At 38.4% G+C, this 17,117-nt stretch overlaps 1 protein-coding gene across 7 annotated transcripts in view; it reads left to right on the top strand.

Annotated features, from left to right (window-relative positions):
* The first annotated feature begins 253 nt into the window (after positions 1-253).
* SENP7 (SUMO specific peptidase 7) overlaps positions 254-17,117 on the top strand; it is a 41,067-nt gene continuing 24,203 nt past the window's right edge. For 2 of the 7 annotated variants that reach the window (XR_004747434.1, XM_035315017.1), the window contains exons 1-6: positions 262-340; positions 1,326-1,370; positions 3,813-3,920; positions 6,060-6,154; positions 12,686-12,883; positions 14,518-14,715. Coding sequence is in view for 6 of the 7 variants with exons in the window: in XM_035315017.1 (XP_035170908.1) it covers positions 293-340; positions 1,326-1,370; positions 3,813-3,920; positions 6,060-6,154; positions 12,686-12,883; positions 14,518-14,715 (692 nt within the window). In the remaining variant the exon portion in view is untranslated. Of the gene's footprint in view, positions 360-1,325; positions 1,371-3,812; positions 3,921-6,059; positions 6,155-12,685; positions 12,884-14,517; positions 14,716-17,117 lie in introns of all 7 variants that reach the window. The other 5 variants (XM_035315018.1, XM_035315019.1, XM_035315021.1 and 2 more) reach the window with 5 other exon arrangements.

The raw sequence follows: 17,117 nt of genomic DNA, 5'->3' as shown, positions 1-17,117 counted from the left end.
TGATTTTACTACGACTCCTCGGTTCGTCAGACGGAGGCTAATTTGTTTAACCGCGCAGCTGTCACTTGCTCTACGTCATTTATACTATTGTTTTTTTTTTATTATTATTATTAGCAATAGTCTCTAGCCCAGAAAGTTAAAGCCCAGAGAGGCCGCCGGCAGCATTGCGAGCGTGCGCGGCCGCCTGTGAGGGAGAAGGAGCGGCCCTCCTCGGCCGGCGGCAGGGCTGAGGGGAAAGGCGGGGGGAAAGGGGCGGCCGCCGCGGGGCGGTTCTCCCAGGTCGGGCGGGGCCATGCCCGGAAGCAGCCGGGAGAGCTGCGCAGGCGGTGCCGGGGCCTGGATGAGCAACACCGAGAGAGGTGGGTGCTGCGGGAGCTGCCCGGCGGGGTCCTGGGGACCGGCTGCCGCCCCCCGCGGCGGGGAGGGCGCTGCGGCACCCCGAGCCCTTGAACCGTTGCCGGGGGAGGGAGGATCAAAGGGGAAGGGCGGCGGGCTGTCTGTGCCACAAAAGCGAGGGGTTGTGAGGCAGAGGAGGGAGCGCAGTAATCACCGCCGGCCCCTTGTGTCAGCCCTTTGCGCTCGTACTGAGGGGAGCTGACGGGGGAACAGGGAATTGGGGCACGGGGAGCGGCCCCGCCGGCCCCGGGTGGGGGCTCCGCGTTCCCCCCGGGCTGTCAGCGGGTCCGCGCCTGGCCGGCACCCCTCGGCCTGCTCGCCTGGCCTGACAGCAGGGCTCCGACTTGGAGAGACCGCTGGTGAAACGGCCGTACCCAGGCTTAAGGGGTGTTACAGGCTTTTTGAGGGTCTTGAGGTTAGGGGTAAGGTTTGAAGGTCTTAGGACGCCTCTTTGAGGCATGTAGAGTATTTACACACAGAATAAACCCCTTGGAGTGCTGGAGGTTGTGAAGCTGTGTTCTTCCCCTGAGGAAGACTTTGATCTGTTAACAGAAATGCTTGAGTTTTGTTTTTATTGTTATCAGAGCTGTTGTAGAGTTACAGATGTCTCTCTGAGACGCCTTTTCAACTTATAATCAAAGCCTGAATTATTTTCTGGCAAGGAGGTAACGAATAAGTGCATTTAAGCAGTAAATGTATTCACTAAAGACAAATCCTAGAGAAAATTTTGTTAACTTGTCTGTTCGCACCTACAATCCAGAGTCCTCCTCAAGCACATGTCTCTCTTGTATTGTAGCTGTCAATTTCTTTGTGCTGGCTTCCTTAAAAAGGAATTTATTCTTTTTGCTTAGTACCTGCTATTGTGAACTTAACTCTCTCTGAATAAATAAAATACAGTTTGCTAAGCTTATTTTGTTCATTTTTTTCAGAAGAAAATCATGGATGGAAGAACATCGTCTTCAAGTCAAGTCAGTGTAAGTTGTCTTACAATTTACAACACGTGGCTTTCAGCCTATGGCTATCCTAGTGTGTCCTGATGTGTTTGTGTAACCAAATTTATTCACCAGTGGTCCTGCTTTCACTTCTCTGGAACCTCTTTCCTGAGAACCAGTTTATGTAGTGGCCCTCAGCGCTAATGTCTGCTGCTGAACGTACTAATACATTAAAGGGTTAACATCTGGTTTAACATAAACACACTTTTCAGGGCAATGTTAAGACCCAAGTAACATCTATAATACTAAGAATAATGCTTAAGTAAGAGGAAGAGCTGCGTAACTGCATAATACTTGGTTTTCTGCAGAGATGTGTTCAGAGACACTGTGTGCTAAGTGTTTTCTAAAATACCCATGTTAATAGTAGTTTCTAGTAATGGCGGTACTCATGCAAACAAATTGTAGGCACAGCAGCTGGTTTGATCGAGTAAGGTCTGCCTGGTGGCTTGGAAATAAAGCCATTTCCAGTGCCTTGTTTACACATGATCTCTGACCCTTGCTCCTACTGCTCTGAACATCCTGAAAAGTACTGTTGGTTGAGATGAGGAATCTGCTAAATGCATATGCGCACGTATATATTGATTCAGCCCCTTTCTCGTAGAGGAAAGCTGATGCAACTTGCATACGTTGCACTTGCCATAAATTCCGACCTGTGTTGGTTACCTGCTCACTTTGTGCTTGTTTCAGAAGTTATTTGTGGTCGTGACTAACCAAGATCTTAAGTGCAAACATTGTCAAAATAATGTACAGCGAGGTGGAAATGTTGCTGATGAACTATCTTATACTTTTTATCCCTTTCTGTCTGTCCATCTGTCTTTTTCTGTTTTCTGAGTCTGACTTAACTTGTTCTCAATGTTGTATTATTACAGAGGTCATCTGAACCTCAGTAACATGAAATGCATATTAAAATTTTATTCAGTTATGTGCTGTCACAAAGCTTATAACCTGTTGCCTGACTGGTGGTTTCTGTGACTTTCCGAAGTAAGGAATTTGTACCTGGCCACTGATAAGCAGTTTGGAAGAGGAGAAGTTGGTAAACTGTTTCTCCAAATAAACAACCCCCCCTTACTGTAGATATTCTTGAATATGAAAAATATCTTTTTCAATCATTAAAAATTCATTGAAGGGTAAGGGAGATAACTTTATTAGAAGTCGATGCCTGTGTATTATCCTTACGTCCTTTATAATTTGAGGAATCTGGTCTTATATTTGACTATCAGAAGCAGGTTGAGGTACAGTATAGAAATTCAGGCCTAAAAATTCACTAAAAATGTATTTTTGTTTCAAAGAAGTTACAGAGAAAAATAAGAGCGCTCATTTCAAATTACAGGATATCTAATTGGTGATACCATGCACTTCAGTTATGATATGGAAGACTACATATGGAGCTGATGAATGCAGATTCTGTTAATTAATTTTAGCCTTATTCTTCTAGAGTCCTTACTTGTAATTTCATGTTGCAAGGTAGGACATTTGGCATCCATCAAACTTAATTCATAAATGCATTTTACAGTAGCCATCATATGGAGTAGCTTTAACCTTTTCTTGGCTGACATACTTGACTGTGTGAAAGATGTCAGCACCACGTTCCATTGCTGATGCATTTGAATCTGGTCATAGTTGCAGTGATAGGTTTTACTCTCCAGGTATCCTGAGATGATGTCAAGGCTTCCATTCTTGTGTTTAGTTGAGATTATTTAATGGGTTTAATTAACTTGATAGAAAATGCAATCTTTTCTTTGTCTTGATGAACTTGTAGCAATTCAGTTTATTTTTGTTTTGAATGCCAATAAATTATTCCCTATGTACTTTTTTTTTGAATTGGCAAACTGTTAAGAATTAATAATTGCTTTATCTTCAGTACTTACTTTTGAAATACCAGTTTCATTTTTCTAGAGGTTGAGAATGACAACAGCTGATAGTATTTTGTGTACTGATGCTAAATAATCATACTAAAGCACTGATACTGTTATGATTATGAGATACATGCTCTTTTTTGGTTGAGCAAACCTCGTATGGTTGTTATTTTGTTTTTTCTTTATTGTTCTTTAAACTGATATGTGAGGATTAATCTGGAGCGTAAGAAAATTAGAGGGAAGCAAGAAAACTGAGTGCCAGTAGATTGGTTCTCACCTCTTGGGCATGGGGCATGTAGTTGAGGTTGTTTAAAGTTAATGAAATATGAGGAGTTTTCCTGTGTTTTTTTTTTTAAACACATTTCATCTGTTAAAACTAGCTCCTTATGTGGTGTGACATGATTTATGGTCAAGCATCAATGAGAATGCATTGTTCAAGTCAAAGGTCAGTGCTTTACTTGCATCTCTGTCTCATGGTCACAAGAACTTTGTAACCTGGCAATACGTCAGCTCATAGCACCAGTGGATAATTAAGTTTTATCATGTGTGTAACATCCTCTATTTTCAGTTTCGTATACCAAAGAAGAAACCAAACACCAAGTCAGAGGATGTCCAAGTTCAGTCCCCTTTGACAAGGCTCCCAGGCTCCCACCATTGGGACTACCCTTTAAAAGAGGTAAAGAGAAGTTCTTCAGAGCATAAAGTATGTAGGGAAGTTGTATGGGTGTTTTGTTCTAGTTTGGAGGCTGGATTTTTTTTTTTTAGTAATGAGTGTTTCCTTATACCTGTGTGACCAGTCCTGACTCAGATTAACTAGGAAAGTCAAGTGTGTAGGTCTGGAATGTAGGTGTATGCTTACAGACACAGAAATGGAAGTCTGTGCTGTGTTACCAGCCTACATCATTAAAAAGCAGAATTGGTCCTCAGATGTGGTTGACAGAGAGTTAAAGGCCAGTCAGTATACGTGCATGTTCTTGTTACATTGTTTTGTGATTTGGGTTACTTACCCAGCTGTTTTTATTATGCTATGGAAGTTGCTTTTACATTCAGTTTTCAGTTGGTTGTTATTTGTATCTAAGAGCTGAACCTTTAAGAGAATAGTTGAAATACAGTATGACTTTTCGTAGAATTTTAGGTTTTAATGCTGAAGTAACTAATTTCCATATTAAGACTGTAAATGGCATTATCATAAATGATTGTCTTGATTATCTTGGTCAGGCATAGAAGCAAACAAGTACAAAATCGGTTTGAAATTCACTAAGTTTTTTATAAATGCCATACTTAGGAAATGTGTTTTGCTGCTCTTGACTCCGTCAACTCAGGACATTGAGAGTTCGTTGCCAGTTTTATTGCTTTCAGAACCATGTGGCTAGACAAACCAGCTCCTCTACAGAGAAGTTGCAAAAACCTAGTAAGGAAAGTTAGGGATTCTTGTAACTTACAGCAGTGCTGGTAATGTGACCCAGTTCTTATGGTAGGCCCCATTATGTTCTGTACTGACAAAGCAAGCAGAGCATGCAGTTGTAGTAAGGCTTCAAAGCAGGAAGTTGTACCCTGGAGTTACAAGCAGCAGAGTCTTAGCCAGAGCCAGATTACACCAGTATAGAATTCTTCCTGTCTTTCTCTCTACATCTATAAAAACAGTGATTGGACTGGGTGAATTGAAAAGTAGTTTCTTATTTCCTGTATACTGTCTCATTTCTTGTTTTTCTTACCTGTCTACATATTTCAGATTTTTCCATGCAGTAGAGGTCTTCATATGCTGTAAATTAGTCTTTTTTACATTCTCTTTAAAAAGAGAGAACTCATGAGATATTGTAACTAAATGATTTTTCTATACACAGGACCAAACATCTATCCAGGCTGTATTTAGCATTGACAGTTGGCTCAACGTCATTAGAAAAAATGTTGTGTAGCTTTCATTGATTTTGAGCATATAGGTTTCTCGCATGCTCGCCTCAGAGCACTGATTAGTGAGCTACAAGATGTTTGGAGGCAGAAGGAGGGGAAAGCGCCTTCTTGCTTCCAGCTGTTGTAAAACTGTTTTTTTTTTTCCATTACACTCAGTTTGGTAAAAGTATGATTTGGTACTCATCTTTGAGAATTCTCTAAGGCATGCAAAATATGTGTGGGCATGAATCTTTCAGGCATCCTCTCACACCACACTCAAACAGAAATGAAGATAACTTGGTCTGCTTTAAGCCTGACTGGCATCATTTTCAAACCTCAGTTTGGTTTATCTTTTTACATGAAAAATATGAGGATAGAGTAGAGAGGTTTCTGGAACTACAGAAGTGAGTGTGTTTGAGGGGCTTCACTGATTTTAATCTGGAATTATAAATACATTCTGGTAAGGCAAGACGACTTGGGGAAGGGACGGTCTTGCTTTTGCCACACTATACAAATACCAAATCTTCAGCTAATTCCTAATCAGAATTACGCATCTGTGAGTGGAATGTCACTTGGTTAAATCCACAGAGTTAAAGTAGAGGGTATCTCACTTAACTGCAACTATGTGGAACAAACTTAATATTTCCTTTTGGGATAGTGCTCCTTTAAATATGGAAGTAATTGAATTGTCCTGTATTAATTCTGGAGGAAAAAAGAGCAAGTTCCCAGCAAGACTGGGCAATACACAAATTCTTTATTGTAAATAAATTCATGTTATGAAATTGCTGTATGTGTTCTTTGCATCTCTGCTCTATCTGATGAGTTGACTTGTTTCAATGTCTGGCATTGTTCATTTTTCAGATGTAATGTCCGTTATGACACTTGGGTCTGTTAGAACTTTACAACTTTATTTGTTTTATTTCAGTGGAGATTAAGTGCCAGCAACAGAGGGACTTACACAAAAGAAAAAAGGCAAAGGGACTTTGACAGATGCAGCTCTAATGATGAAGAATCAATTGGGTAAGAAGCCATTTCAAAATTAGTTCTTCTGTTTGTATTTCTGAAATTCGTAATCTTTCTTGAATACGGGTATTGTTGGTCTCTAGCTAATTAGGTCATGTGGAGATGGTTTTCAAGCTGTTATCCCATCTTCAGAGAATATAATGTTTCAGTGACTTAATGACACTGAATTATGAAGCAACAGTACTTTTTTTTTTTTTTACTTCAACACAAGGTTGCAACATCACAATGAGAATGGAACACTGACTAGAGGAATTAGTTTGACCTGCTTAAAATCCTGTAAGGTCTCCAAGAAAACTCTGAAGCTTTGCAGTCATTGTAGACAAATGGAAATGAAAATTGAGAAATAGATTCACTGACAATAGCTAGGAAGCATAGTGACTTCATGAAAGAGTTAACGTTATTTATCTTAATGAAGCAACTATTGTTCCATAAATCATGGAAATAATTGCATGATTTTTGCCCCATTCTCTGCCTTGTTTTCTGACTGGAATTTAACTTGGTCATAAATGTTTCTAACAGCCTCTCCTGACAATAAATCAAAGATTACGAGAATGAGACTGCATAGTGACAGTGTTTTGTCACACTCACATTTACTCTGAAACCAGGAAATAAGTCTTAAAGACAAACTCTTAGCTCCTCACCTTTTTTTAAAAGTATAATCTTAATTAATGGTAGCTAATACCAAATACTTACGGAGGCATATTTCATCTAAAGTGTTGCCTAAGCATTGTTACTGCTACCTTTTTAGTCAGAAGTGACTACATGGATGTGTTAGCACAAACCCACACTTGCTCATGGTTTAATTAAAGTCCTGGATTACAAAATGTAGTCGTTTATTGCTTCTATCCCTCCTGCTGCGAGAGGAAGGACCATGATGGTTGAAAGTGGTCATAAAACACGACTGCTCACATTTGAATACCTGCTCATGGCCTTGTGGAAAGTGACTCTGAGTTGTTTGTGATCTCTGGACAAAGTGTCAAAGCATGTTAGTTCCATAATCCGTCTCATACCATGGTGATCTCTTACATGTTCTTGTGATTGTGTCAAAATAGATTAGAACTGTTTGTTAAATACAAATAGTCCAATTAGCATTTTTGCAGAAAGTTAAGCATGACATGTATTAGTCAATTAATGTTTTTTATCCCACTAATGTTGATGTTGAGGAAGGGGATGAGACTGTTATCACTAACTGGAAACAAAGCTTAGCAACATCCACTTACCTCAGCTGTATTACTCCTATATCTTGTAAGAGGGAAATAAAAACCAAACAAAATCCAACAACAACAAAATAGTTGTTTTGAAATTCAAGCTTCTAGTCCTGGTCTGTTAAGTTTTCTTCAGGGGGAACGTGGGAGGAATATTTAAATAAGATGTGATTTTTTTTCAGCTCATAATTTTGAACGTTAATTGCAATATGTCACAACTGAATCAATTACTACCCTGAGACAGTCATTACACGGTGCTTCCCCTTGCCCTGATGCACACATCCAGGTGGTGATAACTTCCTGATCCAGCAAAGTAGTGAGGCTAGCTGGGATGTTTGCCATTAAAATATTGAGTTGTAATGAATTGATGAAACGGCAAGGTCTTGGAGTAGGAAGATGAGGACAATGTAAAGAGGTTTTCTATTCCACTTAGTGTCGTCAATGCATGTGACAATGAGAGAAACATTATTGATTGTGCATCATTTTATTCACTTGGGCTTTGAAAGGCCAAGAACCACCTGGGCTGTGTTCATACTGCAAAAACTTAGATGAATACATAGCAAGTCTATCAGTGGCCTTACTCTGTGAGCCCAGGACAAAATGTTCAGCTATTACAGGACGTGACAGGGGACCCTGGCATGGCACATGGGATATCACTGTTAAAATACTTATTTCTACAAAATTTGGGTTTACTGGTAGAAGAATATAGGCATTGAAGATGGTTGTGTAAGCCATTATTAATTTATTCCGAGAGAAGTCAGTAGCTTCTAGGTCTGGTTTTGATCACACTGCAATATAAATTTGAACAAACAGGAGGCAAGGGTTGTGACACTGATTTGTACCCAAATACAGTCATTGAGAAAGGAGCTGGATCTAGGAGCTATGATTCTTGTGTGCAGTAGTTGTCAGCCATTTTCAGCAATTGATATGAAGGTCCTAAATCATTAAGCTAACTTCGTAAGTTAGCAGAATACTTCTGCCTGTGATTTGAGACTCAAAAGGAGCAGCTAACAGCTTTTTTCACATTGCATATTTTTGTTTCCATCCCTATGATTTTAAGTATGTTTTCATTACCTTTATATGTGTGTGGAAGTGGAGAAGAGGGCATAAATAAGGTGGGTGTTTTGTCGTAGAAACAAAAATACTGTTTTGGTTTTCCTTCACCAAGATGCCTCCAGTTGTAGTGTTGTGCAGGTTGCTTTCTGTCTGTCAGCAGGACTTGGTTTTGGTGCATACTTTGCTTGCTTTTTTCCTGCTTTGCATCAGTTTTTTTTTCTTTTTTTTGAATTTCTTTTGCATGATTTGCTCGCTTCATTCTGTGGACAATTTAACAGGTAACTTAGGTATCTGTGCCCCAGTCATCATAGCAGAGATGCGTTTTGGCATAAATGTAGGTGTTTTTCTTGCATTTCTTTTATGCTAACTCTTAGTTACATCGTTTTTCAAGAAATACCACCAGATGCCAGGTTCCCTTTTAAAAAGTGAAGCCATTGAGAGCTGCAAGCACTGTACAGCTCTGAAGATAGGTCATAATAGGTTGTTCATGCAAATGTCTTCAGTCAGAAATTGGTGCCGTGTAGGAAGTGATGCCTTAGTTTTGATGCTTTCACCTTTACAGATAGCCAAATATATAGCTTTTTGTTCCTTGTTATTTGTTGGAGGCTTCTTTCCTTACCAGACAGGTTTCCAGTGCAAAGCTAGTTGCCTAGATGAGTGTATACTTCAAATTGTAAGATAATTTTTGAGAAGGTATTTTCACTAAAATATATAAAGCCCATTTAAATCAAGGGAGTGGCAAACATTGCTAATTCAGTTCTTAATAACGATCACTAAACCAAATTGCTAAGGGACCTGGAGCCTGTCAGGATCTAACCTGATGTGAATACGAGCAAAGGCTGTCAGATTTAAGCTTCCAAGATAGCAGAACAAGTTATAGGTAATGAAGTCCAGTTGCACTGGAAATTCTTCTGACTGCTTTACCTCCTGCTGTAGGTTTTCTTTTGTCATTATGATGTTGTTAGAGTCCTTAAGGGTTGGAATCTTTTCAGTTATCTTTATAGGTCCTGATCATACAATTAAGCTGAAGACTCTGTGACCATGTATGTTCCCACTGGACTAATTATCTTGTGAACTCAGGCTAAATTTAGTAAAATTTAATTATGGCATCTTTGACAAATAGAAAGAAAACATGTTACTTATACAAGGTGAAACAATGAAACCAGAAAAAAATAGTTCTTCCAAATAGTCTGTTAGCATTACTCTAGTCAGGAGGATGGAAGGTTCCATACAATGACTTATTTATGTTGTCTCATGGTGCTCTACTATAATGATTTTTAAAACCCTTTTAACCCTTTTGCAAAGGCTTTCTTCCATAACTGTTGCATTTGAAGGAAGGACACTGTTTAGGTACTTCAAGATTTGATTTTTAATTTCAAGTTGTCTTGGAGGAAGAAGGAAGGTATCTGGCTTAGTCTTCCACTGTTTCGTCTCTTCTGAGACCCCTCAAAATATGAGATGTCTTTCCACTGCAGCTGTGTTTAACTGGACCTCTAAAGTAGCTTAAGTCTTCCTTATCTTTTAAGGAGGGGGTTAAAACCCAAGGATAAATATCTAGTTTTGGAAGATGAATCTGTGTGAGTTACCTGATGACTTTTATCCCTGCATTAACTACTTTAGAGGCTATAAATGTTATTAACAGTAAATGTTATAACAGTTCTTGTGTGGCTCATCCCATCGTTTTACCAGATTTCTTACGTCGGTGTTTCCTTACATCCATTATTTCTAGAATACCTTATAGTTGGATAATAAAATCATGTGTAGATCTGGTCACTATAAACACTTCCGGCACAGTAAAACAGGGATAACATATCAACTCTGAGCATATGAGAAGCTCAGAAATAAAACTAGAACTTCTGACTTGGAGTAGACTTCCACAGAAAATAAGTCTCTTGCTTCCTGTGCTAAATCAAGACTACTTTGCAGGCTTGGTATGTGCTTAAATAAAACTCAGTTCTCTGGATCCTTACAGTATAGAACAAACTTTTTTTTTTTGTCTACAATATTTGAAGTAGATTCTCAGACTCTGCAAAGGATTCTTAAAAGTAGTCACGGGGTATATCCAAATGTAGATAAAAACAGGAAAAGGCAGGGAGGCATTTTCTGACTCTGCCTAAAACATTCTGGAGAACTCTTGTGGCTTAGGTCAGTCTTTTTGGATGAGTCTGTGCATGACTTCTCATTGCCATCAGAGTCAGTCTCTTACTTCAGAAACCCTGGATTGTTTTTCCTGCAGTAATTAGGACTCATCCCCTACAAAACACTTCTTTGATACCAAGAACCTGAACAAAGTGCTTAACTTAGTGTTTTTTAATCCATCAGCTTTTTTTTTTTTTGACAAGGTTAACAGCAGCTAAAATATTGGTGTGTTACCAACACCAGTTTTCATCAGAAATCCAAAACAAAGCACTTCAGGAGCCACTGTGAAGAAAATCAACTCTATCCCAAGCAAAACCAGTACTCTTCTATTTTGTTTTGCTTTGGAAACTTGTAAGAAAAGCCCAGAGAATGGAGGAAGTGTCTACACTTCAGCTTAAGTTACTTAGTTTTGAATTGGAATCATTTAAGCTTATTGTCCATCATGCAGGACAGTGGACTCCAGAGTGGGATGCACACCCCCAGGAGATCTGCAAGACAATCCACTGGTGTGCAAGAAACAAGTAGTTTTTGTACCATTAATAAATAAGAAATGAACTGTTTTTATCTTTATTAATCCTTTTTTTCATTATTTATTAACTTACGTATTAGTGCATTTGTGTAACTTATAATTAAATAAACATTGTGTGATTAAAGTATTTTTACTGATGGGGTGCATGATCAACAAAGGTCTGGAGATCACTACTGTAGGAAATGCATGGCAGAGCTCTTGGAGAAAGCAGATCATTATGCACGTAAATGATGGCACTTGATGCTGAGATTTGATTAAAATTGAAAAGCATTCATAGTGTATGTGCAGGTTCTCCCAGTTGTGCAGTGAAACCTTACTGTCTTTTTAAGTTCAGCAAGAAGTTGTGTTAACACAATCAATTAGCACGTAAAAGAAATCTCAACATGCAGCAACTTATGCAAGAACACTATAGAAGGATTTTGAAATATCTTCCCTGTTCACCTATCACTAGCATAGCGGTTTGAAATTTTCTTAAAGGCTCAAGCATGCTTGTTCTCCAAGGCTTTTCACACAAACATATGTTTAGTACCCCCTACTAAATAACTGAGCTCTTGAGCTGAATGCAGCATGTTACCAGATCTACCATTGTCAACCCTTTGGAGAATAGCAGCTATTTGCTTCAGCTATAACATGTGAAAGCTGTGTGAACATTGAAAGTCTTTCTGTAGCTGTGAAAGAAGGGTTCTTGCACTAGAGGGTGCAAGGTTAGACACACAAGCAAGAAAAGAGTTCTTACCTTAGTAATCTTTTAAAAACCATCACAGTAGCCTGAGCTTTGGTGTGCTCTTACAACTGTCCTGGGAAAACAAGTCTCTCACCCATTTGAAAATGAAATTTTTTGTCAGGATAAATCCTGACAAATCAACGATGGTACACAATGCTTATCAGTTTAAAGAAAGCCATTCAAGTTACTGGCCTTGATGCAGAATTAATTCTTTAGGTCAAGACTTCAGTATCTACCTAGCAGACTCAGAAGTATAGCTGCTTGTTTAAAGAATCTTAATAGTGAGTCTTCATTAACTTAGTAATTCATAGTTGACTGTTATTTCTTTAGTGAAATTGAAGAGGTGTAATCAGTTGGAGCTTCACAACTGTGAGAGTGTATGTATTTTTTTATATTTTTCAGCAAGATTGTATTCTAAATGTTGATGTGGAAGCCAGTCTCTTTGGTTCTAAAATGAGATGCCACAACGTGACTGCTTGTTTTCATTTCCTGAGAATACCCAATACACTTTCAGAATAGTTTGTTAGGCTGTGGGGATACTATTTCTGACATTTTGCAATAAGAAATAGGCACTGAAATTTCCATGTCCCTGTACTGAAAGTTTACCACTTCAGAATCACAGAATGGATCTGTTTGGTCATTGATAACCAGAAGAAAAAACCCTGGAAGGATAAATTGATCAACAGATTATGTTATGATTCCTCTTCTCCAAAGAGAATTGCTTTGTAAATTGTCAGGAAAGTAAAGTAAATTCTAATGAAGGTAAAAATTATGATGCAGGGACAGGAAACTCACGGAAAAGCTGTATTGAATTCATGTGACTTAACAAGCTCTCAGCACCCTATTATTTATTATTATTATTATATGCATGGCAGGCAACCCAAAGTTATCTTGACGAATATCCTGAGGACGAAAATAGGAAGAAAATACACAAAGGCGCAACCTAAAACTGATGCTATTTTTTCTGATGCTGGCAAGCTGCACTCAAATCAAGCACCCTCATCATCTGTTGCCAGCCTAAAGATATGGCAAATTTTAAACCCTACTCTCCAAAGTCTTTTTCAAACTAAAAGGTACGTTGTCTTTGCCTTGTGTCACTAAACAAAATATTTTTCCTTGCAGTTATTTTTCATGAGTAACTATTCTATGTCATATCACAGCTGTCTTGTTCATGAATTTTGTTCTCATTCTCCTGTCATCTGACTGGGTTGAATTCTGTTGTTCCTGGTTCCTGCTGATAATTATTGACAAAGACGGTACCAGGTGCACTGTAATGGGATTTCTGATCAGATGGCTTATAGGTGGTCTTGCACTGACGAGACCAATTAGTTGTGATTTAGCCATTAGACTCTCAAAAAAGATATGTATTTTAAATTCTCGGGAAAAGACGAGCATCTTTGTATTTAACTTCCCTCTTTCTCAGACAAGGTGTCAAGTGTATTTTCACTGTTCTACATACTACACATGAAAATATGAGAACAGGCACAAAGGAGCAGAAGAGAGGCATATTAAGTCCAGTATCTTTTTTTCCTTAAGCGGTGGTCAGTTGCTGATACCTAGAGAAATGTACAGCTAGAGTGAATGCTTTTTTCACTGATGTTTCTCTCTGAACTTCTGATGATAAACAGTTTAGGGACTTCCTTTATTGGAGGTTGCATCCAGACTATGGTATTCTTCTGTATCAGACTTCCTCTAAGTTGTATTTATAAATGATAAATCAGTGCATGTCACCCGTGAGTCTTTGCACCAGCCTGTCCCTAATGTAGCCTCCTAATTAAAAATAGATTTGCATCTCAATGCCGGAGGAGATCTGAGTGCTCCCCAGACATCACACAGTCTGTGGTGGAGCGTGCTTTGTGGATGAGTACGGGCAACAGGAGAATTATGCAGGAAATACCCAAAAGACAACATTGTTTTAATAGATGTAAAAAAAAGGGCATGACAATACATCACGATTCAAAATAACTCGGATTGGAAGTGGTAGAATTTAAGTCCTAGTTTGAGAAAGAGGAGGGGAATAAGTCAAAGGCTGTACAACAAGCTGGCTGCAGTTGCATTTCGCAAAATAAGTTGTGCTGCTCTTATACATCTGTGCTCCAGTGAACATCTTCATATTTTTGGCTAGCTTATTTTTGTGGTAGTCTCTTACAGTTGCAGATGTTTTTCTGAGCCTCACTATTTCTTTATTGTAGAATCTCACCTGAAAGTTGAGGAGGGGGGACAAAATCTAATGTTAACTTTTTGTGTATGTGCTACGTTTTACCTGTTGACTAACTGCTTGAGGGAGTTCTGTTTTACTGGAGGCTTCTTGTTCACAGGAAAATCAAGATATGTTTGCTCCATAACTCAGAGAAATATATACAGATATTGATTGAAGTGTTTTAGAGTTGCATTAGAGTTATTAAACAATACTTAGGTTATGTATTAGAGGCAATGTAGTGTGAATAATACTTTGTTAAGGTGAAATTACTTCCTTAGCCTTTTCCTTTACAGATTCTTACTGGTATTTTTTGGCTTTATCTGCTTACCTTGGATTATAGGTTTCTTAGTGGGGTTTTGTTTTATGCTTCTAGAGGGTTGAGAAAAGAGTAATCAAGTTTGATGATGTTGGGCATTATCAATCCCCTAAAATGCATGAATTTAGCATGAAGCTTCTTTCTCTGGATTTTGGTGCAGTATTTATGATTTACTGTTATATGTATGGCAGGCAACCTCAAGTTATCTTGACGAATGTTCTGAGGACGAGAATTGGAAGAAAATACATAGACAGCCACGTAATAATTGATGCTGATTTATCTGATGCTGACAAATTACAATCAGGTCAACTAGCTTCAACATCTGTTACCAACGTGCAGACATGTCAAATACTAAGTTTTCCTCGTGAAAGTTCTTTTCTATCTGAAAGGTATGTTACTCAGTGCTGATTTCACTGGTCTTCCTGAAATGACTTCACAATGGAAAAGATTTGCTCAGGAACAATTTTTATGATACTCCTGCCTTGAAGCAGAAGTTGAATTTCCTGAGTGCAAACTTACACCCTGCTCTGACGAGCCATTTTAACTTTGCATTTATTCTGATTCAAGCTGTGCATTATATCAATAGGCTACTCTTCTCTCAGAGGAGGAATCTGCATTTCCAGTGGACAGCTGGTTTTGATTTTTGAAGATGGCTATGTAATTCAAACAGTTCAGTTGGTTTTGTGTCTAGAACGAGTCTTTTTTCCTGTTGCTATTAATGTGTTCTAAGTTTCAAGTAACTTTCTTACATGACTTTGTCAAGCTCCTCTCTGTGATTTGTTCATTTCTTTTCCCATTAATCCATCAGATATTTAAGTCTCATCAACAGATGACCACTGTTTAAGGGCTGTGTGTGTGTCACACTCATTGCTTAGCATCTGCTTTTCCTCTTTTCTTCCTGTGTTTACATTGATTGAACACCACAGTAATGCTTGACACCCAAAACTAGCGGAAATTAGATATTAGAATTATATAATGTTTATTTCAGTCCAGGATGGGAGTTGAATTCAGAGTAAGCTGTTTCCTCTTGCCTTTTATGGCCTTCTCTTTGCTTAACAGAAGAGTATCCACAGGAACAAATAACTAGCTATCTGTGGGCAGAAAATAGAATGAGGAAGGAAGAGAAGAAGAATTGGTGGGGGCAGGAATAATCAACAGTTCCTAGATTAAAGAAACCTTAAAAAATCTTGAGAAAATTAAGTCATACTGCTCAATTTGATACGTGAGAGAACCTCAACTGGTAATATTTGTGTTCTCTTTTTCTGTTGGGTTCCTGTTACTGCTTAAATTAATCTGACAAAGCTGCAATTTAAATGAGAGATTTAGAACAGTTTGTTAGATTGTCTATGAAGTGTCACTTCAGAAGCATTACGTTTGATGCTATGAAATACCTTTTCATAGCTGGACTGACTAAAGGAAGGGTGGTGAGTTTGGATCGGATTTTCTTTTTTTTTTTTTTTTAACTACAAAATCTTTAAGATCTATATTTTTTCTTCTTCGTATTGTTTTGGACAATTTGCATTCATAGAGAGGAAAACACAAACTTTTTAATGTAATCCTCTACGTCTGAGGAAGCATCTTGCATGTTTTTTGAAGCTCATAATTGAAGGGTGGCTATTGTATATTAAGCACAAGAATGGCTTGAACTGAAACAGCTGGTAACCAGTCTGCTCTGTGTAACCCTGTGAAGAGGAGAACCAGTAACAGAAATCCATTACCAACATACCAGTAGAGGGAAGTTCAGACTTTTTAAATAAAAGTATGGAACTAGATCTATATTAATTTAGGTTAAATAATATCTGTATCTTTCTGTAGTTAAATTTCTCTTTTTAGGTAAAAAGGATCTGAATCATTTTTTTAGTAGCTGGTTTCCTCAACTTGCTTTATATTTGGTGGTGTTTGTTGTTTGAAGGATTAGCTTTCCATTCCTGAAATGCAGTTTTCTAATGCATGAAGTAAAAAGCTTGTTATTAGCAGGAATGAACACGAGGAGGATTTTGCACTTCACTCTTCCAGTGACCAGGGTATTAGTGCGAGTTCTAATACATATCCTGTGGGAAATTGAGAATTTAGGGTTTGTTCCAACAAAGACACGTTTTGATCCTGGTCAGCTCTCTGTAGTTCATGTCTGTGCATAGGATGCACTTGACATGGATTCTGCTTTTGGAGTCTCTTCTGAGCAGTCAAAGCTCCCCTCTTATAATGGATATGCATATGTACGCACTTGGCCATGCTGAGATTTCTGGTACCATCAGAGTACCAGAATACTAGAATGCAGATTCTCTTTTACTGAACATTGTTCCTTTGGTACGCTATGGAAATCACAAATGAAGTAAAAGAATTGCGTGTGATCAGAACAGGATGGTTGGTAGTAAGTTAACTGTTCTCTATCAGCTAGAGCTTGCTGTGAGCTCCCTGTTGCCTTGCTTGCTTTTGATATTACAGAGGGGATTTTGCATTGCTTATTCACTGCAACCCAGCGTGAAATGCATTTAAGTCACCACTGATCTATCAGTATAACAAATTTAAGGGCGGTCTTAAATGTGAAGAAAATTAGGGCTATTTATACTTGTTTCTCGTGGCTCTTGAGAACACTTCAGAATATACTTTCACAGCGTCTTAGGTTATGCATATACCTGTTAAGAGGTGCATTTTAAATGGAATTATCTGTGAAGATTTGCAAATAAAAATAAAACCTGCACAGTTTGTATATATACAGTAAATATGTTCAGGGAAGTCCACTAGCTGAACCATTCCTATTGAAATGTGCCCTATTTCTTGTTGAAATGTC

This window comes from Oxyura jamaicensis, chromosome 1 (assembly GCF_011077185.1).
Source record: "Oxyura jamaicensis isolate SHBP4307 breed ruddy duck chromosome 1, BPBGC_Ojam_1.0, whole genome shotgun sequence".
NCBI lineage: Eukaryota > Metazoa > Chordata > Aves > Anseriformes > Anatidae > Oxyura > Oxyura jamaicensis.
The sequence above is the reverse complement of the archived record's forward strand: the minus strand, read 5'-3'. Positions and strand labels throughout refer to the sequence as shown.